The sequence below is a fragment of the Macaca mulatta genome, chromosome 1 (genome assembly GCF_049350105.2).
Source record: "Macaca mulatta isolate MMU2019108-1 chromosome 1, T2T-MMU8v2.0, whole genome shotgun sequence".
Lineage (NCBI taxonomy): Eukaryota > Metazoa > Chordata > Mammalia > Primates > Cercopithecidae > Macaca > Macaca mulatta.
Window position 1 is genome coordinate 58,647,776 of NC_133406.1, and position 25,625 is coordinate 58,673,400.

At 53.0% G+C, this 25,625-nt stretch overlaps 1 protein-coding gene across 8 annotated transcripts in view; it reads right to left on the minus strand.

Annotated features, from left to right (window-relative positions):
* The window catches only part of KIF21B (kinesin family member 21B), a 57,893-nt gene that overhangs the window by 28,547 nt on the left and 3,721 nt on the right, over nt 1–25,625 (minus strand). For all 8 annotated transcript variants that reach the window (XR_013417480.1, XR_013417468.1, XR_013417474.1 and 5 more), the window contains exons 2-14: nt 14,885–15,107; nt 14,385–14,567; nt 7,962–8,111; nt 7,725–7,859; nt 7,183–7,350; nt 6,757–6,872; nt 6,003–6,198; nt 4,580–4,769; nt 3,176–3,239; nt 2,844–3,062; nt 2,332–2,413; nt 1,801–1,918; nt 835–1,026 (exon numbers count right to left, since the gene is read on the minus strand). Coding sequence is in view for 4 of the 8 variants with exons in the window: in XM_015120516.3 (XP_014976002.1) it covers nt 835–1,026; nt 1,801–1,918; nt 2,332–2,413; nt 2,844–3,062; nt 3,176–3,239; nt 4,580–4,769; nt 6,003–6,198; nt 6,757–6,872; nt 7,183–7,350; nt 7,725–7,859; nt 7,962–8,111; nt 14,385–14,567; nt 14,885–15,107 (2,036 nt within the window). In the remaining 4 variants the exon portion in view is untranslated. The remainder of the gene's footprint in view (nt 1–834; nt 1,027–1,800; nt 1,919–2,331; nt 2,414–2,843; nt 3,063–3,175; nt 3,240–4,579; nt 4,770–6,002; nt 6,199–6,756; nt 6,873–7,182; nt 7,351–7,724; nt 7,860–7,961; nt 8,112–14,384; nt 14,568–14,884; nt 15,108–25,625) is intronic.

The window sequence follows — 25,625 nt, forward strand, 5'->3', positions numbered from 1 at the left end:
AAAAATACAAAAATTAGCTGGGCATGGTGGTGGGTGCCTGTAGTCCCAGCTACTTGGGAGGCTGAGGCAGGAGAATCGTTTGAACCCGGGAGGCAGAGGTTGCAGTGAGCCAAGATCACGCCACTGCACTCCAGCCTGGGTGACAGAATGAGATTCTGTCTCAAAACAAAAAACAAAAAACAAAACAAAACTCCAACTCACTCTTCAGCAGTTCCTGTTCCCCTTCCTGGCTATACTTATGACCATCTGACACACTACAGATTCTGTTCTTTCTTTTATGTCTGTCTTTCCCCCACTAGAATGTACGCTGCACGAGAGCAGGGATTTTGCCCACTCCAATATCTCTAGCACTAGGACAATGTCTGCTCTATAAGACATATTCAACATGTGTTTGCTGAATAAGCACATCAATGAACGAATAAATAAAAAATGGAATGAATGGGCTGAAGAGTAGCATAATGAAGATAGAATGCAAGAACGTTTACAAACAGGTCCAAAGGAAAAGACCCAAGGAACTGACTGCAGGAGGAAAGGCTGGGAATGTCATGTTCGTGTGCCTGGGTATATAAAGAATTCTAATACGTGACATGATAGCAAACAACGATAACAACAATAACAACAACAACAACAACAAATCAATTTAGAATGTTTCATAGGAACTAGGGTTAGACGTAAGAACCTTTAACCGTGGGTCAAAGGGCCAAGGTCAAAGATTGGGAAGTCCCTTGCCTAGAAGGCCAGGATAACCCCAACACGCCAGCTGCTTTTGACAGAGGAGGGGCTCAAGGGAAAGGGAGGGTCCGGATGGGGTGGGGGGTGTGGCGCTGGCCTCACTGAGGTTCTGCAGCACGCGGTCGCGCTCCAGCTGTGTGTCTCGGATCTTGTTCTGCAGCAGAATCAGCTTTTCCTCATACTGGTGCTTGAGCGTCTGCAGCCGCCGCTGGCTGTTCTCCAGTTCGTCGATCAGCTTCTGCTTGATTTCGATCTCACAAGTCAGGTCGGCCAGGTCCGCCTGGAAGTTCACCTCTATGGGGGCACAGAGAGGCTCAGCCCAGCGTTAGGGTGAGGGGCAAAATGGGGAGCAGATGTGCCAGTCTTGGGGAGCTGGGACCCTCTTTTGGTCAGCCACGACCAATCAGTGACCAGAGAGCAAAAGGATAAATCCCAATGCAGGTAGAATGCGACCAGAAAGAGCGACACATTTAAAGAGTGGTTCCAGAAAGGCAAGGTGGCACTCAGGAGCTGGCAGGGGGGATCTACACATCCTTCCCAGCCCAGCCATTCCTGAGGCCAGCATCCACCTGTTCCAGATGACGTGGGACCAGCTTTGGTGGAGGAGGGTGAGATGGCTGAGAGCACCTTACAGGGCTAGGGCCAGGGCTGGCAGCAGGCAGGGCTGAAAGGGCAGGCAACTCCATTTAGAGGAGAGGGCTTTGGCACCAGTCAGGCCTACGTTCACATTTGCTCTGCATGGACCACACTGGGAAAGGTCACTAAACCCATATGAGCTTGTTCCTCTGTGGTAATATAGGGAAGCTCACAACACCTATGCATACAGTTGCAGTGAAGACTGAAAGAACCCAGCCGCTTAAAGGGTTAAGGTAAGTACAGTGCCTGGCACCTAATGAACGACCAGGAAGTATTCGCTGTCATTCCCATCATGATGCTGTTGTCATTGGGTTCATGTCTGGGATTGCTGGGGCCTGGACACCATAATCTTTGAGCAGGGCCCAACCCCACGCTTGGGCACTAGCAGCCAGGCACTGCATCCTCCACAGCCCACAGCCCAGGCCCACGCACCCTTCTCCTCGGGGTCTGAGTCTGAGTCCACCAGGCTCTCTTCACTGCCCGAGTCCTCGTCTTCATCCTCTCGCCCTTCTTCCTCCTCACAGCCACTCTCGTCTCGCTCTTCCTCCTCCTGGGCACCAGGCACCATTGGGGTGGGCCTGGCCTCAGAGAGGGGAGCCCAGAAGCAGAGGTGCGTCCCGACACAATGCCTCAGGTGTGTCAGGAGGGTGGGGATTGGGGCAGGCCACAGCTGAGCCCCCCAGCCCACCCCCTACTCCTGGAAGAGCGCTGCCTCCCCCAGCGTCCCCGCAGAACCCCTCTGGGAGGGCCTCCCCACCTGCATCATCCATTTGGGATGAGGTGGGGGCCTAGGGGATGGAGATCACCATGGTAACCAGTCAGAGATATAGGGAAATACAAGGATCAACTGGATGCAGACCCAACCGTCTCCCTCACTCTATACAAGGATGCGATGGGGCCCCCCACCCCCAGCAGGGACACGGGGCACGCATGTGGTGAGGTGGGACAGGCCGTGCTCCTCACCTCCTCGGCCTCGTTCTCATCCGTCTCCTCACTGTTCTCCTGTTGGAGTTTTGCCCTCTTTTTGAAGGCTTCCTTCTCGGGGCTGCTCAGGGAGGACAGGGAGGCTGGATTAGGAAGGCCGCCCCTGCCTTGAGCACACGGGCAGGGTGGCGGCAGCGGCAGCGGCAGGACAGGAGGCCTCTCACCAGAGGGCGGGGAAAGCGCTGGCTCCTACTCTGCAGAGAGCCCCGCTGCTCTTCCCTAGGGCCACCCAGAGCTGACCTTGGCTCAGCTCAGTCCTTCCTCTCCTTGGGGGAAAGCATATGGCGGGAGAAAGTGGGGGAGGGAGGCTGCCCAAAAGGCTGAGCAAATCTGCGCCACGAATTCCCAAGCAATACTGAGGCAGCCCCTGGGGCTGGGGACGTGGAGGTTCCCTCCTAAACAGCTGGTGGGCAGCAGTCCTCCTGGGGGACGGGCAGGGTCCACTGGGGCGATCTGAGGGCTCTCGTGGGCGGGGACGACACTCCACTCACCTCTTCCTGCGCTGCCTGACCTCCTTCTTCTTTAGCCGCTCCAGGTCCTGCTTGGCCCTACGGATCACCTCCGAGGCATCCTCCATGGAGCTGGCCGGGCTGCCCCCGAAGGCCGGGGCGGCTGGAGAGGCACCCAGGGAGTAGGGGCTCCTAGCCGAGGCCCGTGAGAGGCTGCGGCGCAGGGACTCGTTCATGGCTTCACTCTCCAGGAGCTTCGTCCTGCACGGGAAGAGCGAGTGGGCGGGGCCGAGTGAGCTGCCACCCACTTGGCGTCACCTGGCCGAGGTCCCCCATCCCGTGCACACCTGCCGGGGCGGGGCTCACTCACTCACCGCAGCTCTTCGATCTCCCGGATGTAGTTCTGGATCAGCGCGCCAATGGCCTCATTGCCATCACCTGGAATGGGAAGGTGGGAAGGAGAGTGCGATGAAGAAGATAAATAGGCCGGCGCGGTGGCTCAGGCTTATAATCCCAACACTTTGGGAGGCCAAGGCGGGCGGATCACCTGAGGCCAGGAGTTTGAGACCAGCCTGACCAACATGGAGAAACCCCGTCTCTACTAAAAATACAAAATTAGCTGAGCATGATGGCACATGCTTCTAAGCCCAGCTACTCGGGACGCTGAGGCAGGAGAATCACTTGAACCTGGGAGGTGGACATTGCGGTGAGCCAAGATCACACCATTGCACTCCAGCCTGGGCAACAAGAGCAAAACTCCGTCTCAGAAAAAAAAAAAAAAAAAAAGGGTCTTCACCGCTGATACTACGGCTCTTTTATCTGTGCCTCGAATAGGGTAGCTCATATGGGCCTTTTCCAAAAAGAAATCTATAGAAAAAAATACTTTGCACAGAGGTATACAAGCACTGTTGGCCTAAATCCCCATCACTAGAAGGCTATTGTAATAAATTTATTCATCATTGCTACATATGGGACACCATGGCAGAAGATTAAGAGAATTAGGTTTTTTAAAATTTTTATTTTTTGGTTAGAGCCAAGATCTTGCTCTGTCGCCCAGGCTAGAGTCACAGCTGATTGCAGCCTCAACCTCCTGGGCTCAGTCAATTCTTCCGTCTCAGCCTCCCAAGTAACATGAACTACAGGCATGTGCCACCACATCTGGCTAATTTTTGTATTTTTTGTAGAGACTAGGTGTCCCTATGTTGCCCAGGCTGGTCTCAAACTCCTGGGCTGAAGAGATTTTCCTGCCTTGGCCTCCCAAAGTGCTGGGATTACAGGCGTGAACCAGAAGTAGGTTTAATATGGAAAGATTTATAAAACATAATGCTAAATGAAAAAGGGAAGTCTTAGAGCAATATATATAATCTCATACATAGAAAAAGTAGTCTATATCATACACACATTTAAGAATGTATATGAATACACATTCATACTTGAAACAAATACTGTCAAAGGCGTGGGAAAATACACACCAAGCTGCTCACAGAGGTTCCTTCTGAGAAGTAGAGAGGGCTTGGGGTGGAGGGTTCAGGGACAGGTGATTTTAATCTTTCGCTTCATATAGTGATGTATTGTTTGCATGTTGAACAAGAAAGATGTGTTCATGTATTGCTTGTGCCATACAAAAATGTTTTAAAATCAAGTGAAAAAAATGCATAAATGAGTTGAACTGTGAATTGACTGGCTGGCTTAGTCTACCTGATACTCTGGGGTGGGTGTGGAGAGAGGGGTTCCTAGCCTGTTGGTGCTCTGACATGACCTGGCACGGCCCAACTCACCAGCCTTGGCTAGCAGCAGGTTGGCCTCCTGGCTCATGAGCTGGGTGACACGGTTATTGATGGCGTCGATGGCCTCCTGCATGGCTTTCACCCGCAGCCGCAGGGCCGCATTCTCCTTCTGTAGCATGGCATTCTCCCGGAACAGGTCGCTATAGCCCTCAGCGCCATCCTCTCCTATCACTCGCTTGCCCTGGGAGCAGGGGCAAAGGGGAGCAGTCAGGCGGCACAGCTCACAGGTGGGGGAAGGGGTTGATGGTGCCCCTCCCTCTGCCAGTGCCCTGGCATTCCCCTGTATATGGCAGCATCACCAGTCTTCCCTGCCCCAGGTTTCCTAAAACACAGCTACTGGTCCCCAGCACGCAAAAACCTTATGCAGTTCTCCTTGACAATAAAAAGTCCAAATTTTGTAACCAGCCACTCAAGGCCTCTCACAATCTTAGTTGACCTAACTTTCCACAGTGTATTTTCATATCTCCATAAACTCTAGTCCAAGGGTCAAAACCCTCTCTGCCAGGCAGTTGGCATAAATGAGTCAGGCTGGTTGTAAGACAATAGGGAGTGGTAGAGACTGGAGCTAAGAGAGTCCCAGACTTAGTCTAAAAGGGGCAGTCCCTATGCCTCTCCAGTCAACTTAGTACCATAAGTTGTTAGATCTTTAAAATTTATAGCAAAACTGAAACTCCCTGACTTTCAGAAAGGTTGACAACTAAGCTGTATTCTTTTAAAACAAGTACAAGCCAAACCAAAACTCATCTATGTGCCAGATTCAGGCCATGGGCTACCAACTGGTGACTTCTGTCTCAGTCACATGGAATTAGACATTTCCCCCAAAGGACCCATTTTTTCCCATTCTGTTCCTTTGTGCATGGCTTGTTCTTTACCTAGCATGGCTGCCCCATCTCATTTTGCTGTTACCTCATTCATTCTTCAATATCCATATAAAAGACCCCTTTTTCCATGGGTCCTCTCTGACCATCCAAGCAAGTAAGGCCAACTCTCTCCTCTGCCCCTCTGCAGCACACTGGATACTCCTGTGGGCCCCTCTATCAGTGATTCTGTGCCAGTCTAGCAGTCTTATCTGTTCCAACACAACACATTCGGCAGACATGAAAACACCCTGGAGAGTGTCTGCCCTTTGCATAAGATCTATGCAACAAAAGCCGGGGAGCCCTTCTTTCTTGGACTTAGTATTCTAAAATCTTGAGGGCTCAGACTGTGCTTGATTCACCTGGGTGAGTCCCTAACAGTGAGCATCATGCCTGGCACACAACTGATGCTCAACAGTCATGGCCAAAGTGGATGGTGGGTGATAGGGAGGTGGGAGGGATGCTGAGGAAGTTAGGATGAGGCTGCAGGGCAGAGGGTGCCTATGGAGCACCAGCTCCAAGCAGGGGTGCTGGGCAATGCCCAGAAGCATGCTCACCGCCTTATACTCCATCAGCTCCATCTGCAGCCGAGCAATCTCAGCCCGCAGTGCGCTGATTTGCTGGCTGGTCTTGTCCTGGTTCACTACCACCTTGTTCTTGATGTTGCGGGCTCGATTGGCATATTTGAGTGTGTTGAGGGTCTCCATGAAGTCTCGGTCTGAGGGGCTCACACAGGCGATCATGATGGTCTGGCTGGGGGTGCAGAAAGGCTGGTGTGAGGATGAGGGACACGGCCAGCCCCCAGAAGCACTGCCTCAGGACAGAGGTCCTGCTCCCATCCCTTTCCTCTACTACCTTAATGCCCAAAGCATGTGGGCACTCAGGACAGAACCTGGGATGTGGGGATCTGGACCATCTAGCCAGGAGTTTTCACTGCAACAGCAGATAACCATAGTAAAGGCGGCTACCAAGGCTGGGGAGGTGGTGATGCATAATTGCCAGAGTCCTTTGCTTGGTGATGAGGATGAGTCACAGCCCTGAATTTTCTAGCATTTCTCATCTATCATCTTGCCTGGGTCATATGACTTCCCCGAGAATGTCTCTCCCTGTTTTACTGATAAGGAAACTGAGTCTGACCATAGCTGCCTAAAGGTCATAAAGCACCTCAAGGTTCCTACCTCCTAAACCTGCAGCCTAGGATGGGAAGGCCTTCTCCTCCTGGGGCAGGCTTGCGCCATACCCACACGGCACTATTTTCCAGGAACCTCCCTGCCTCCCCTGTCCCTTCCCTGGGTGTTGGTCACCAGATACCTGTTGCCCCCCAGCGAATCCTGGAGGAGCCGAGTGAGCTTGGAGTCCCTGTAGGGGACGTGCACCACCTTCTTGCTCTGGTCCCCTAAGGCGCTGATCACATTGCCCAAGGCCAGCTGTGGGAGACAGACCCTGGCACTCAAGAGTCACTCAAGGAGAGAAGGGTAGGGAGGGACAAGAAAATCCCCAAACCATCTGTACCTGCCTCTCTGGCCCCAGCAGCCCTTTTGCTCCCTGGGTGGGTTTATAGGCAGATGGATAAACTGGTGAAACGGGGAAGTTGGGGGCAGGGCTGAGGCCTGAGAGTGAAGGGCTAACTGGCAAGATGTCCAAGGAGGACTCAGCAGGTGTGGGACTGCAGGGCCTTGGAGGGGTCTGAGACTGAGCTGTGCGAGTGCTGGGGCTGATGACCCGCCAGGTGCCTACCAGGCCACAATTGATGGAGATGCCCTCCTTGGCCCGCTCGCCAGTAGCCCCTGTCCGCTTCAGCCGCTCTGAGCCGGCCAGGTCCACAAAGTGAAACTTAGCAGTGAGTGTCTCATACTCATTCGAGGGAGGTGTACCATCAGGAAGCCCGGTCACCGCCTCATTCACCTGCAACAGAAGTCAGCTCTGACTCACCCAGCCCTCGCCTACCTCGCTGGCTCCCCTGCTCACAGTACCGCCGTCCAGGAGAGGCAGGGCGGACGGCAAAGTACCTTGCCCTTCGCACATGCAGAGCATCTGACAACATGTAGAGTACTTGCTCAAGCCTGATTTCCATTTAATCCTCACAACACCATGATTGAGAGATCATTAACCGATTTTACAAATCGGGCAACTGAGGCTCAAGAAAAATACGAAAATCAACAAATGGCAGAGGCCAGCCTCAATCTGGTTTGCTGTCTCTGAATCTGTGGCTCCTCATCTTGCCCTTCCTGGGATACCCTTGTAGCAAGCTGGCTCCTGGGCCCCTGCAGGCTCCTCACCAGGTCGGGCTGGGTGCACATGCGCATCTGGCACAGGTGGATGGTAAAGATGGCATGGGAGCGTGAGCTCTGCACGTTCATCTGGGTGCTGGCTGTGGTGCGGGACAGGGCCCCCTGCTTCAGGCACTGGATCAGCTGGAAACAGAAGCAGAAGTGAGGGCTTGGGATTACCGTGGTGCCAGTCCCTGCCCTTTCAGGATGCCCTGGGCCTGCTCCAGACCTCCAGCAGATGCTCACCTCCTCCTGGGAGTGGATGAGGCGAGAAGTGACACCGGTTGTGTAGATGCCACCGTTCGCGTCCTCATGGATCTTGATGTTGGACCTGCGGTGGCGGGCGTCAGGGTCACGGGTGCTGTCAAACAGGTCAAGGATCTCCTCATTGTAGAGCTGTGCAGGAAGGAAACAGCTGAATTCATAGAACATGCAGTGGGGCCCTAGGTGGCTGCCACATGCCTATAAACCATCTCTGTTTTACAGATGTGGAAACTGAAGCTGTGGGTCCCCTCTGGGTTCTGAATCCCATGGCCTTTCTGCAGGACAGGGGCAGGAGGCAGCTGGGCCCTGGGCAGAACTAGCTGGAGGCTGCACACTGTTCCTCATCCCCAAGGAACCAGCAGCCAGCAGGTCGGTCACAGCAGGGGCTAAGGACCAAAAGAGGACAAAGGCACACGGGTCCCAGATGTAGGAGATGAGGAAGATGTGGCCACAATTTGAGCAGATCCTGTTGTATTCCTGGTCTGGGAAAGAGTAGATGGGGATGTGATTCCAGATGAGGGAGGGCAGAGACAGAGCTCAGTGGAGACCAGGGGAGCCATGCCCTGGCCCTGACTGTCTCTGATGTGACGACAAGCTCTCAAAGGGGAGGAACACACCTGTGTGCCTTGCCCTATGCTTGCCAGCAGGTGGGCATGGAGAGCACGCCACTGTGGCCCAGTGTCCTGGAGAGGGCCTGGTGAGACCATCGTGGGAAGGGGGCCTGGCCAGGAGCAGTCACCCCATTTCAGGTGGTCTCAGCCAAGGAGATTCCTGTGTTTGGAACTGCTGGCAGGGAAAGTGTCACCTGCTGAAGATCTGGGATGTTCAGCAGGCAGGGAGCTAGGGCTGGGGAGTGGAATAAGGGATGGGGGCAGCTAGGGCAGCAGTCAAGAAAATGCTGTGGGACTAAAGGGGAGACTGCAGCCCTCTGACATCCGGGCCTCTGACAGCCCTAAAGGGACAAAAATACACCACATGAATGGGGAAGAGGAGACAGAAAGGATGGTGCAGATGGGGGCCTACGTCTGTCTGTATGTGTTGGGGTAGACACACTCTATCATTTGACATCTTGTGGTTCACCCTATGGAACTGATTTTCTAGGAACCTGCTCTTCAGGGCTTCTCCATGGCAACAGGACAGGGAAGGGACAAAAACAAAGAGATGTGAGAGAGAAGCTTATTGAGATACACAAGCAGCAAGACACAGACATGGACATGAACACAGACACACATACACAGACACCCACACACAGACACAGAGATACACAGATGCAGACACAGAGACACACAGACACACACACACACAGAGACACACAGACACACACAGACACAGACACACACACACAGACACAGAGATACACAGATGCAGACACAGAGACACACAGACACACACACACAGAGACAGACAGACACACACACACAGAGACACACAGACACACACACACAGAGACACACACACACAGACACACACACACACAGACACACACACACAGACGCACACACACAGACACACACACACACAGACACACACACACAGACGCACACACACAGACACACACACGCACAGACACACACACACACAGACACACACACACAGACACACACACGCACAGACACACACACACAGACACACACACACAGACACCCACACACAGACACACACACACAGACGCACACACACACAGACGCACACACACACAGACACACACACACACAGACGCACACACACAGAGACACACACACAGACACCCACACACAGACACACACACACACAGACACACACACACAGACACACACACACACAGACACACACACACAGACACACACACACAGAGACACACACACACAGACGCACACACACACAGACGCACACACACAGAGACACACACACAGACACCCACACACAGACACACACACACACAGACACACACACACAGACACACACACACACAGACACACACACACAGACACACACACACAGACACACACACACACAGACACACACACACAGAGACACACATACACACAGACACCCACACACAGACACACATACACACAGACACCCCCACACAGACACACACAGACACACATACACACAGACACCCACACACAGACACACACACACACAGACACACATACACACAGACACACACACACACAGACACACACACACAGAGACACACACACACAGACACACACACACAGACACACACACACAGACACACACAGACACACACACAGAGACACACATACACACAGACACCCACACACAGACACACATACACACAGACACCCACACACAGACACACACACACAGACACACATACACACAGACACACACACACAGACACACATACACACAGACACCCACACAGAGACACACACACACAGAGACACACACACAGACACCCACACACAGACACACACACACACAGACACACATACACACAGACACACACACACAGACACACATACACACAGACACCCACACACAGACACACACACACAGACACACACACACACAGACACACACACACACACACAGACACACACACGCACACACACACGCACAGACACACACACACACAGACACACACACACACAGACACACACAGACACACACACGCACAGACACACACACAGACACACACACAGACACACACACACACAGACACACACACGCACAGACACACACACACACAGACACACACACGCACAGACACACACACACAGACACACACACAGAGACACACACACAGACACCCACACACAGACACAGAGACACACAGACACACACACACAGACACACAGACACAGAGACACACACGCACAGAGACACATAGACACACACACAGATGCACACACACACAGAGACATACAGACACACACAGACACAGAGACACACACACGGACACCCACACACAGACACAGAGACCCACACACAGAGACACACACACACACAGACACACACAGACACAGAGACACACACACACCAACACACACAGATACACACACAGACACACACACATAGACACAGAGACACACACACACCAACACACACAGATACACACACAGACACACACACACAGACACAGAGACACACACACACCAACACACACAGATACACACACAGACACACACACACAGACACCTACACAGACACAGAGAGACACACACACCGACACACACAGACACACCCACACACAGAGACACACAGACACACACACAGACACCCACACACAGACACAGAGACACAGACACAGAGACACACACACAAACACAGAGACACATAGACACACACACACAGATACACACACACAGACACACACACACACACAGACACCCACACACAAAGAGACACACAGACATACAGACACGGAGACACACACAGACACACACACAGACACAGACACACACACACAGACACACATACACACAGACACCCACACACAGACACACACACACACAGACACACACACGCACAGACACACACACGCACAGACACACACAGACACACACACGCACAGACACACACACACAGACACACACACACAGACACACACACACACACACAGACACACACGCACAGACACACACACAGACACACACACGCACAGACACACACACACAGACGCACACATACAGAGACACACACACAGACACCCACACACAGACACAGAGACCCACACACAGAGACACACACACACACAGACACACACAGACACAGAGACACACACACACCAACACACACAGATACACACACAGACACACACACACAGACACAGAGACACACAGACACACACACACAGACACACAGACACAGAGACACACACGCACAGAGACACATAGACACACACACAGATGCACACACACACAGAGACATACAGACACACACAGACACAGAGACACACACACGGACACCCACACACAGACACAGAGACCCACACACAGAGACACACACACACACAGACACACACAGACACAGAGACACACACACACCAACACACACAGATACACACACAGACACACACACACAGACACAGAGACACACACACACCAACACACACAGATACACACACAGACACACACACACAGACACAGAGACACACACACACCAACACACACAGATACACACACAGACACACACACACAGACACCTACACAGACACAGAGAGACACACACACCGACACACACAGACACACCCACACACAGAGACACACACACACACAGACACCCACACACAGACACAGAGACACAGACACAGAGACACACACACAAACACAGAGACACATAGACACACACACACAGATACACACACACAGACACACACACACACACAGACACCCACACACAAAGAGACACACAGACATACAGACACAGAGACACACACAGACACACACACAGACACAGAGACACACACACACACACAGACACACAGAGACACACACAGACACACAGACACACACACACACAGACACACACACACAGACACACACACAGACACACACACACACACACAGACACACACACAGACACACACACAGACACACACACACAGACACACACACACACAGACACACACACACAGACACACACACAGACACACACACAGATACACACACACAGACACACACACAGATACACACACACAGACACACACACAGATACACACACACAGAGACACACACACACACAGACACACACACAGACACACACACACACACACAGACACACACACAGATACACACACACAGAGACACACACAGATACACACACACAGAGACACACACAGATACACACACACAGAGACACACACACACACACAGACACAGAGACACACACACACAGACACACAGACACACACACACAGACACACACACACAGACACACACACACAGACACACAGACACATACACACACACAGACACACACACACACACACTGACACAGAGACACACAGACACAGACACACACACACACAGACACACACACACACAGACCCACACACAGACACACACACACAGACACAGACGCGCACACATAGAGACACATAGACACACAGGCACACACACAGACACACACACACAGACACAGATGCGCACACATAGAGACACATAGACACACACACAGGCACACACACAGACACACAGACACATACACACACACAGACACACATACCCACACACTGACACAGAGACACACACAGACACACACACACACAGACACACACACAGACACAGACGCGCACACATAGAGACACAGACACACACACAGGCACACACACAGACACACACACACACAGGCACACACACAGACACAGATGCACATGCACAGAGACACATAGACACACATACACAGACACATACATACACAGATGCACACACACAGACACACATAGACAAACATACACAAAGATGTGCACACAGACACATAGACACACACACACACACAGAGACACACAACACACAGAGACACACACATACAGACAGATGTCTCACACACACAGATACGAACACACAGTCACACACACATAGGCAGTCCATTTATCAGAAGCAAAAGTCCAGAGCGGCAAAGAAAACCTCCGAATTCTAAAATGCAGGATACCCTAGAGGACAAGCCACCACCTGTGTGCCCAGGAGGGAGCAGCTGTGTTGTGGTAGGCAGGGGCTGGCGCTGGGGAAGGCCTGGAGAGGGCCAAGGCCACATGCTTCCCTCAGAAGGCGACCTGGACAATCAGAGCAGCAGGGTTTATGGGATAAGCGCCCTTACTGAGTGGGGGCTCAGCATAGGCCCAATGGTCAAGAGCGCAGAGACCCCCTGCTCCCCACTGAAAGCCCCTCCCTGGCTGCCACAGTCTGAGCCTGACATTCTCCCAGAGACAGGAAAGGCCAGGTGCACAGAAAGACCTTTCCTGGAGGACCTTTCTGCCCTGGGGTAAGAGAAAACTCAGCGGGCCAGGAAACATCTGAGCCACAAAGGGGCAGGACAGGCTGCCCTGAGGCAGAGAGGGAACCCAGAGAAGGCCAGAAGGAAGCGAGAGCGCCAGGGTCCTCACAAAACCCTAAGGAAACAGGTATCACCCCATTTTGCAGATGAGGCTCAGTGTGGTCAATGACTAGCCCAAGGTCACAAGGCTAATCAGTGTCAGAGCTAGAACCTGTCAGGGTGTGAAGGGATCATACAGGTCATCGACTCAAGCTCCATCTGATGCAGGAACCTGTTTTGAGTGTCCCACTGAGTAGTCCTCCAGCCCATGCTTGGATTCTTTCAGTAGCAGGAACTTATCACCCGGAGATGCCCCCATGGTTCCCTGGGCTCATTCCACTGCACTGGAGGAAGGCCCGGCTTCCATGGCCCTGTCGTCCACCAAGCCTCCCACCTGCCCGCCCTATGGGGCCACAGTACCTCCAGAAACTGGGCGCTGACTTTGAACTCAGGTCCAGCCATGCCCTGCTCCTGTGCCCGACGCTTGCGCTCCGCAATGCCCCCAAAGAGGTGTGCGATGGCCCTCGGAATGATGCCCTGCTCCTCCTCCGACGTTGCCATGTCAAAGCCAGTGCCCATGGTGTACGTCTTCCCGGCCCCTGTCTGCATTGGCAAAGATAGGAGGGTGTAACCCCACATCCTTTGGGGACACCAGCAAGCCCTGTACCTGGGCCAAATCCCCTTAGCTCATCTACCTCCCAGCCTGGTTCCCCTGCTGCTCTCTTGGTCCTGAAGCCACACTCTGGGGAAATCACTGACTGACAGCCCTCCCTCTGCTAACCAGCGGTGCAGCGGCCTCCTTAGACAATAGACAAAACCTGAGGCTGTGTCTCAGCTGCTCTGAAGGTGGAGCTTTCTCTCCATTGGATGCAGGGAGACCGAGGCTGGAGCGGCCATAGGTGGGCGTGAAGATAGCTTACCTGCCCATAGGCCAGCACCGTGGCATTATAGCCCTCGAAGCAGCCCTCGATGAGCTTGCTCACACAGGTGGAATAGATCTGTTCTTGCCAGGTGTCCAGGTCGAAGACAAAGTCATAGGTGAAGGCCTTGTCCTTCCCCAGCAGGACCTGGGGCTCTCCCGGGGTAACAGAGGTACAGATGTGACAGCCCTCAATCTTCTCCTTTGACAGCTGGGGCCGGATCCTGCCCAGGATGGAGAGAGCCCTGGGTCAGGCCCAGCCGGAAGGGGGCTGCCACAGGCCCCTCCCTCACACTGCCTGCCAAACTGCCACTTCCCCTATGAGCCAGAGGAAAAGGAAGGAAGCTTAGGTGCCCCCAGAGGAAATGGGCAACTTTTGTAATACGATAGTAATAACAATATCAACATCATCAAAACAGCAGTTGTTAACATTTATTGAGCATTCAGTATATATCAGATCTGTGTTCAAAGTACTTTCCATAAATTAATTCACGTACTCTTCACTATAAACTTGTGAGGTACCTATTATTTGCCTAATTTTACAGATGAGAAAACTGAAGCTGAGAGAGTTTAAATGACCCTGCCCAAGGGGGTACAACGGAAAGTGATGGCGCCATGTCCAGGTCTGTGTGACATAAAAGCACATACTCCTGATTGGACCGGAAGCCCCAGAAATTAGCATCTCGTCAGGGGAGAGAAGGCAGCTTGTCCACTGCTGGGGAGGCAAAGCACAGGGCCAGGGTGGGGAAGAGAAGGAACTGGATGCTTCCACAGCTCTGGGCCACATTCCCAGAGCCAGGACTAAGTCCTAGAGAAGGCCAGAGCCTCTGCCAATGCCTATCGGGGCTGCAAGCAGGAGGCCAGGAGCTCCCCTCCCTGACACCAGACCAGGAGCACCCTTCCCAGATGCCAGAGCCTGGTAGACATTCTCAGGCCTGAGCTCTGCTTCCTTTCCAGGAGTGGAGGGGCCAGACCTGCAGAGCTGGGGCTGACCAGGTCAAGTCCCAGGTTCCCCTGTGAAGGGCAGGGACCTCTAAAAAGGATACCAGGCTAGCCTGGGGTGTGCTCCCAACCCAGATTCTGGCAGGCTTCCCTGTAAAGAGGAATAAAAGTAGCATCAGGACTGAGTGAGGAGGCAGCCATTGACACAACTGTCTCCATCCAGCCACCCCTTCCTCTCTCTCCCAAGCAGCCATCACCACGACAAGGTTCCCATGGCAACCAAGCAGGAGTCAGCAAGCATGCGTGCACAGGGATTGGCAGAAAGCACCACCCCCACCCCAACTCCCTAAAGTAAAAGGGGCTGGGGGTTAGGCTTTCATGCCCATGGGCTCACACAAGCCAGTCCATCAGCAGGCACTCACAATGAGCTACTTGTCAGGCCTCCTCTCCCTAAGCCAACACTCACCAAGAGAAGAAACAATGCCAGGGGCCAAGCCAGCACCCATCCTGGGCCCAGAGGCGCCTAGCCACAAAGTCTAGGGCCTGCAAGTCGCCATCCTGTCTGTCCCCAGCTACCCCAGCCCCCAAGGCCCACTCAGAGCTATAGGCTGGGGAAGGTGCTCACCTGAGCCTGTTGCCTGCATTTCCACAGCAAGGGACTGGGGACTGGGGAGGTGGGGAAAGCCCAGCAGGGAGACATTGGGGGTAAGCAACACCAGGCCCGGTTCGTACCCACAGATGGGAGTCTGGGCCTTCTTCAGAAGTGTTTCCAAGGTGTGAACAGGTCCTCATAGGTCAATGGCTCTCCTCTAAAAGGGATGGAAGCCCAAAGGAGGTCACCACATTTATCTAGCTGTCTCACCCAGATTGGAATGGGAGCCCAGCTTCTTCGTCTCCCAGTTGAATTGGCTTTTCTGCCTGGGAAGGGAATGGCTGATTCTTGCTCATCCGTCTGGACCTCCAGACCAGAAACTCCAGTCTCCAGTAAGAGCTCAGGGTCAGCAAGGCTTCCACCTCTACTTCTACCTCTACTGCTAATAATGGCAGTGGATATACACTGAGCACTCACTCTATGCCAGGCAGCATCTAAACACTGCCATAGATTAACTCTTGGTCCTCACAACACTGGGAGGTGAGGATTATGACCCTCATGTATGGATGAGGAAGCTGAGATGGCACACAGCCAGAGTCACAGGTCACAGACAGTCAGGAGCAGATCAAAGGCTTGAACCTATGCAGTCTGCATGCACTGCCCTTTCAGTGTCTTATGCTACACTGTCTCTAAGGACCAGGGTTCAGAGTGCCAGGGGGAAAGAACATCTCACATGTGCAGGGAGAGAGAACAGGAGCAACCTTAGAAGGAGGAGCATGGCATTGTACACAGGTACTAAACAGGAATCTGGCTCTCAGACCTGGCTCTGCCTGTGGGCTTGTGGGGCCCAAGATGAAGCACTTCCTCTCAGGGCATCCAGGTATTCCTAGGTAAACCAAGGGCCTGGCCTGGGCAGCCTCTGAGGACCCTCCAGCTCTGCTGGCTAGCACCAGCTCCTGAAGACAGCTTCCCTACCACGTGGCTGCCTGAAGTGGGATTTCTGGATTCAGTTCAAATACCATTTAATTACTGTAGGCAGATGGCAATGCTGGCGATTGGAGAAAATCGAATCATCATCCCTGGAGACAGTGGAGCAGGGGAGGGGGAGCAACAGCCCTGCTTGTCAGAGCCCTTCAACGGAGGGGCAGCTTCTGCTTCAGCAATCAGCCCCCTGACCCCCTGGGGAGGCTGCCTGCCAGGATCAAGAGAGTGGGCAGAACAGTCTGGCGGGGAGGATATAGAGGAGGAGACCCAGGGTTTTAGGGTCCAGGAGTTGCGGGGTCAGTTGGGCATTCACCCTGGGACCCTTTTTTGACCCAACACATCCTGAGGTGAGGGTCTTTGTGGTCAGAAAGAGACATCCGCCCAATGCTGGTCAGCTCTTAGCACCAGACTACTTTGCCAGGGTGCAGGTGAGCATGCCTGAGCAGTGTCACCCAGAGAAACTGACACTGGCTGGGAGACAGGGGGCATGGACCCTGGTTGAGTCACCAATTCCCAAAGCAACTTACCTGGAAGAGGGAGAGAGTGTTGGACTGACTGAATGAATAAATGGAAATGGAAGCAAAGGAAAGCTAAGATATCAGGGATGCTCTCCATGTGCTAGCGCTGGGTCAGGCACCTCCACAGGTTACCTCGTTTAAGTGATGCTATGACCTGAGGATTTAAATCCCCATTCTCCAGCAAGGAAGGTTGAGACTTGAAGTGGTTAAGCCACACACACAGTAAATACAGCGAAGTTGGGCATCAACTCCTGATGTGGCTGACTGAATGCCCTTCCACTCCTCAAGCTGCTTTCTGTCAGAAAACTCTATGTATGTATGTATGTATGTATGCATGTATGTATGTATGTATGTATGCATGTATGCATGTATGTATGGTTTTGAGACAGGGTCTCACTTTGTTGCTCCAGGGTGGAATCCAGTGGCGCAATCATGGTTCACTGCAGCCTCAGCCTCCTGGGCTCAGGTTCCTGGGCTCCTCCTCCCACCTCAGCCTCCCAAGTAGCTGGGACTACAGGCATGTACCACCATGCCCATCTAATTTTTCTATTTTTTATAGAGATGTTTTGCCATGTTGCCCAGGTCTGTCTCGAACTCCTGAGCTCAAGCAATTCTCCCACCTCAGCCTCCCAAAGTGGGATTATAGGTGTGCGCTACCATGCCCAGCTGAAAACTCTTAATCCTAAAATCGCTAAATAAACTTCATCCCACACCACCTCCATCAGAGCCAGGGGGCTCTCTAGAAGGAGTCCTGCATGTCTGCTCACATATGTGCAGGGCTGGGCATCAGGCTTGCCCTACCTTTGAGCGCTCCCAGTTTGGCAGTGGCAGACACTGTCTCAGTCATCCTGGGTTCACTCTTCACCACACCCTGCCTAGTGGCAAATTCAAACTGATGCCCCACAAATAGGAGACAAGAGGGCTGGGAAACAAGAGACCAGGGTCCTTGCCAAGCCTCTGCCCTGACTCTCTTGTGGTTTATGAGCCACTGCTTCCTTCTAGGTTATCTAGAAGGTCTGTTCCCACTTTCAACTTTCTAAGAACTCCATTGCCCAGCCCTCCAGCAGCCTCTTCTCCCGACCCCACCCTTGGTGAGGTCACTTCTGTGGGCTGCCCTCAAAGCGACAGTGGCCCACTTGGCCCCAGATAAGCAGAAGGAAGAAGCAGCGTGGCAAGGATGGGTACCACCTAACAGTCCTTTTCCTCCCTGGGGACATGGGAGGGGGGTCAAGGTTCTCTAAGGTCTTCCTTTTTAAAATGTTTTTGCAGAGACAGGGTCTCACTATGTTGCCCTGGCTTGTCTCAAACTCTTGTGCTTAGGTGATCCTCCTGCCTTGGCCTCACAAAGTGCTGGGATTACAGGCATGAGCCACTGCATGTGGCCTTTAGGGTCTTCCAAGTAAAATACAGGCCCTAGAGGCTGTGGACCAGAGCCAGGACTAGGGTGAGGCATTCACCCTCAGTACAGAATTTAAGGAGGCAGGGAAGAACCTCAGTAATCAAGATAAATTACAACTTAGTGCAGTATTTTAAAAATCAAATTAGCAAATTGTGGCCCACGGGCCAGCTGCCTGTTTCTATCAGTAAAAGTTTGCTGCCCAAACATCTAGTGTCATTTCTGTCCAGGGTACCTGGAGGGCATCTCACTCCAGGCCCCACCCCTCCAGTCTTCCTCCCATCCCTTCTCAAGGTTCTGCCAGGAGGGAGGGCCGGCTGGACAGCCCCACTCAGAAAGGCCCCCGGAATCTCCCAGAACAGAGCCGGGCCTATTTGCCACTTGGCAATCCAGAGGCTGAGCGGCGGGTAGAGCGGGCGCCAGAGCGAGGAGAAAGGGCCCGGAGCTTTTCAGGGCAGGATCTGGCACAGGCAGCAAAGTTGCTGAGCTTCCTCTGTTCACAATTGAGCAGGAGCGGGTGTGATGTGGGAAGCTGTCCCCCACCCGGGGAGAAACGCGCACGGGAGAAACGGCTGGAGAGCCCCCTCCTCCCAGGCTGACCCCCACCCCCTGCCCCTGACCCGCTGGGTGCCTGCGGTGGAAGCGGGACAAAGGCTGCGAGCCCGGAGCGCAGAGCTGCAGGAAGAGCTGAGCTCAGCGGATCCTCAGCTCTTAGAGGAGCCAGGAGGACGGGGCGGAAGGGGAGGACAGAGGAGACAGGGAGGAGGCAGCTCAGGGGTATGCTGAGAGACTGCCAAGGAGAGAAAACTGCAAAGGGTACCGACTGGGCACATCCGGGCACGTGCCGGGAGCCCCGCACAGTATCCCGCACAGTATCCCGCGGCTTAGGAGGGGGAGGATGGCGCTAGCTGGGCCACATCCCCAACCTCGTCCTTAATGACATCACACAAAGCCCACCAATCAGCCCTCCCAGGAGCTCTGCCCAGTGACCTTAGGCTCCTAGGGGTTGGCTCAGCTTCTTAGGTGAAGTCAGTCCCACCCAATCAGCTGGCTAGGGTGCCTCCCTTGACTCCTAACTAAGCTACCCCCAAATCTTTACACTGAGGTCCCCATTGGTGCAGTCCCAGGTTCTTTCCACTTGAAGGGTCTGTCTTCTCACTGATGCGAGGTCACAGGCTATGGTATTAAAACAGCTAACCAGAATCCAAGAATTTCTTACAACTATGGTGCATGATCTGTGATTCCTGATGCCTTTTCCTTGCTAGTAATGGTAACACCATCACACTTGGCTTACTAAACTTCCTCAATTAGTTACCACCAACACATTTATAGAGCCAAGACTGCCTCTCACAGACACTATCTAAGGTGCTTTGCACATGTTAGGTCATTACATTACATCATTTAGTTCTAAGGTGGGTATTTTTGCCCTTAATTTACAAATGAGGGCTCAGAGAAACTGATAACTCGGCTCAAGGTCACATAGCTAATATGTAAAAAGGTTTTCACCTTTATTAGCCATCAGCCCTGAAGATTCAATCCAGGGGAAATCTGGGGAGAACTGGCATGCTCGCAGCTGCCCACTTGTGTGTAATCTGCACTTCAGGGACTTTTAGGCTGGCAGACACCCTCTTCCCTACCTCAAAGGCTTTGAGAAGAACCAGAGAGCTGGACTAGAATCACCTTTCCAGATGGCCAAAATGTTAGTCCCTTCAGAAAACGCCCCAGGGGGCTAAAAGCATACCTGCTCTTTTCTCCTATAAGACCCCTGATTCTTTTCTGGAATCTTGAAAAGGAGCTCCTAGAAGCTGGTAAGACAGCCCAGGGAGGGACTGCAAAGTCAGCAAGCCTAAGGGGAAAAGCAATGTTTGCCCTGATTCCATGACCTCTGCTTGTGCCCAGCCTCCAATTGGCATGCCTGGCTCCAGACTGGGCAGCAGGGCAGAGCAGAGCTAAGCTTTTGCATCCTCTGTGGTGGATGTGTGAGTGTATGGAGGCGACACAGAGAGAAGCCCGGTGATGGCTAGTCTGCCTGGCACACAGGGGTCACTTAGCTATGTGGTGACTTACCAGGCACCAGCTCTTCCTCGTCAGTGACAGGGAAAGATCAAAAGGGAACTCAGCAGTAGCAGGAGGGATTTAGATAAGCTAGCAAAAAGAACTTCCTCCTTGCAAAGATGATTAAGGCTGGGAGAGGAGAGGCTGCAGGGGTCTGTGGAGTCTTCTTCCTCAGAAATCATTCGTCATTGATATCCCTCTTGCCTTGTTCTATGTGTTCTTCACCACCTAGGTCTTTTCTGATGAGGACACACACTACCTAATACTTTGTGAGAGCCTATGTGCCAAGCTCCTTTATGTACATGAACACATGTAATGTGTTAAGACAACCCTGTGAAGCGGGGATATGCGCCCCATGTTACTAAAACTCAGCAGGTGAAATTTAGCAAGCTCAAAGTCACACAATTTGTAATGGTGGAGACGAAATTCAAACCAAACCTGCCGGTGCCCAATCCTGAAGCATTCACCAAGCAGCTCTGCACCAGGGCGGGAAAGAGGTTGGCTTGGAGAAAAACGATCCCTTCAGAGAATCTCCCGGACTGATCCTACCGACAGCTGCCAGCAGTACCACAAGCTGTCTGCTGGGAAAGCGTTTTCCCTGTTTCATGCTTAAGAAAGCTGAAGCCTGGAGCAGGGAGAAGGACGGAGTCAGGAACCCAGGAGGCTGCCTCCCTGTCAGAGGAAGGCGGCTTTCCTCTGTGGCAGAAAGAGGACGTCTACACCCCCACTTTAATGAGCCTCCTCTCCTCCTCCCCGTGGCAGCCTGCCAGTTCTGGGGAAGGCAGCTGAAGCAAAATCCCTGCTCTCAGGGGAGTCTGGCTCCCAGACACCCCGGGGGGCTTTTAGCTGACTTAGCCCAGACAAAGCATCTTCCCATAGAGGCCAGTCTTCTATAAAACAGGGTGGCAAGATCCAATTTGGGGTGCTTGCGCTTTTAGCTGCAGGGGTAAGGTGTGGGGAGAGCCCAGCACTATTGGGGGCAGTGCCATCAGAGCTCTGTGACAGCCGAAGGGTCTTGTTGCCCTCCCCTTTGTCCCTCTCCTGGCCTCTCAGACCCTTCCCCAGGTCAGCCCTCCTGAGACTGCCCCCAGGACTCTGAACCCCCAAACAAGAAGGCTTTGTATTATGCGGCCAAAGGGCATGGGTTTAGGAGGCCTTGGTCGGCATGGTGACAGCGGTCTGTCAACCCTCTCTGCCTGATTTCTGCCCCCAATCACATTCCCGTGTGATACTCCAGGAAAACCTACAGGAGGCCTTGGGGTGTCAGCTTGGAATGCTTGGGGTTCAGGACTCTGACCCCACCCCCTCCTCTTGAGTGTCCTTGACGTTACTCTTTCAGTTCTTCCTAGGGTCTTGGCCACTGGCTTCTGAGTAATGCCAAGGGTCAGGCAGGCTAACAGGGGAGGGGGTGCCTGCCATGAGGCACCTTGAGAGTCCTGTTGTCTATGGCCCTCCAGGGCATCAGGATCTCAGCCGTGCGGAGGAATCAGGCCAGCAAGGAGACTGGGGTGAAATATCAGAAGCCAGGGAGCAGGGATATGCAGGAGGGGCTGAGAGAAGGGGAGCCAGACCCTGTCCTGAGTTGGATATATCCCCAGCCTGCCATTGGCCGCACAAGCCTGGCTGTGAGCAGGAGCCAGGAACTTCCTGGGCCAGGGTCAAGCTCCTCCATCTCTGGGGCCTGGGAAGAGGGTGAGCCCAGCCCAGGGAAGTACTGCTCAGCTGTGCTACATCGCCACTCTCCCTGTCCCACCCCCATCTCGGGGCATCTGGCAGGGGTTTCCCATGACCTCCCCAGAGACAGGAGATGCTGCAGAGTCAGGCTTCACCCAGAGCCCAGAGCTGTGACGGCATCGGCATCTGCATCTGGTGGGGGACGGCCAGTGGGGACTGGGCCCTGGGGATGCTTCCCTGCTGAGGAATGCAGAGCAACAGGAGGCTGGCTGTGGAGGGCAGCGAGCCTCTCCCCACCGCACTAGCCCTGGCCCCCTGCCCACACTATATGCAGGATAGCTCTCCTGGGTGCACCTTAAGTCAGCCTCAGGTGGGACCAGACCAGCCTTCATAAAGGACAGGGGGCTTCACCTCAGGAAGGCAGAGGGATAGACACTCGGGCATTTGGGGATGGGATGGCAGCATGATCGTCTTTCCATACCCCAGAGCAGCTGGAGGTGAGAGAAAGTCCTCCAGAAACAGGGCACTGCAGCCAACACTGCTGCCGCCTGCCCTGGAGCTTCACATAGGGATCGAGGGGTGGATCTCTGTGGCCAAGGAAGAGCCATTCCAATCCAGCTTCCCTCATGGCAGGGAAGCAACCTCCAACCACCACCTAGCCCAGGGCCCTCTCAGTGCCCCTCCGGCTGTTCTAAGAGGGAGCGGCACAGATGACATTGCTTTCCTCCTCAATGTTCTCAATACTTTCTAGAGGGTAAAATGAAAGGCTAGGAGACCCCGCACACATTGGGTTCTGCCCTTTGGTGTGTGTGAGGTGGGGGGCCAGCAAAAGACTTGGCTGCCCCCAGAATATCCTTCCTGAGAGAGTGCCAAGGTGGAATTCAGGCAGGAAGACACATGCCAGGGATGGCTGCAGCAATCTAAGAAAGGGAGAGTGTGGCGGGAGAAGCTCCCCAAACACAAATGATGACAGCACGGATTTAGGAGCTAGGACCATGGTGGTGCCAGGCAGTCCCATGCTGCTAAGCAATCCCATACCGGAGAATCTGGACAGCCTCAGCCCTGCCACACATCTGCACAGCACCATGTGCCTTCCCATTTTCACTTTCCCACATTCATGTTTACGGCCACTGCATGTAGTAAAGCATTTGAAGAAACTGAGGCATAGAGACTTCAAGAACACAGCTAATTACCACCTCAATTAGGAGGCAGCCTAGAGCTGCATGAAGAGCATGTGTTCACAACTGAGAATACCGAGTTTAAATCCAGCCTCCTCCATGTACCACCTGTGTTTGCGCATGTATATGATGGGAATAACATCAGTCACCTGGCCAGTTGAATAGGATGCTGCAGGCACTGTAAGTGTTCAATACATTATAGTGCTTAGCTACCTCCCGGTTCATACTCCTCTCCATCACACCGTGCATTCTGCTCTAAATTAATATATTAATCAAAGGATTGGGGGTAAATTCAATTTACTAAATAGTTCACTGAAGCTTAAACTACAGAGACATCTCTTAGGTGCACTTACATTAGGGCCTATTTTATTTTATTTTATCTTTGAGACGGAGTCTTGCTTAGTCACCCAGGCTGGAGTGCAGTGACACAATCTCGGCTCACTGCAACCTCCACCTCCCAGGTTCAAGTGATTCTCCTGTCTCAGCCTCCTGAGTAGCTGGGACTACAGGCGCATGCCACCATGCCCATCTAATTTTTATATTTTTAGCAGAGACGGTGTTTCCCCATATTGGTCAGGCTGGTCTTAAACTCCTGACCTTGTGATCCACCTGCCTCGGCATCCTAAAGTGCTGGAATTACAGTCATGAGCCACTGCGCCTGGCCTAGGGCCTATTTTTTAAAAAACATTTTATTTATATTCAATTCCTCAGGAATCTACTCTGCGTTTTATTCCCTCCAAAGATTTTATGTCTGTCTTTCTCCAAGCCACTGCTCTTCACAAATGAACAAACCAGAACACAGTGGCTGTTCCCATTTTCCAGTGGGTAAAACTGAGGCCCACAAAGACAAACAGGGAAGGCGCCCATGACGCAGCCAGTAGATGAACTGCATCAGCTCCTGCTCTGCCCTTTGCCCCCAGGGTTGCAAAATAAGCATGCCAGGCACATATCACCTCTGCCACCTCCCTGGCCCCGGCCTGGGCCCCGCCCCACCTCCACTTGGAGGTTTTCAAAAGCTGAGATCCAATCAGGCAGTCAGGCTGGGTGGTGGAGGGGGAGGTTTCCGGGGCCTGTGGTTACTACACTCCACTTCCTTATGATGACATAAACCCTATTTCTGCAGCAGGAGGCCAGCACCAAGATTCTCAGGTCTCCACACAGCCCACATGAGGCCCTGTATGGGCCTCAGTTTCCGAGAGCTGTGAACTGGACACAGGTGGCATTGATTGGCACTGACTGGCTTTGGGACTCGGAAGGCACCCCAAATGCCCATTCCCCTACAGTTTTTTCGATCTTCTTTAGTCTTTCTCTCCCAAGCCACCACTGCTCTTGGTTCAAAATTCAGACAGTCATTGACCAAGATTTCAGAGTAACCTAGAACTAGGGAAATAACTGCAGCTAGA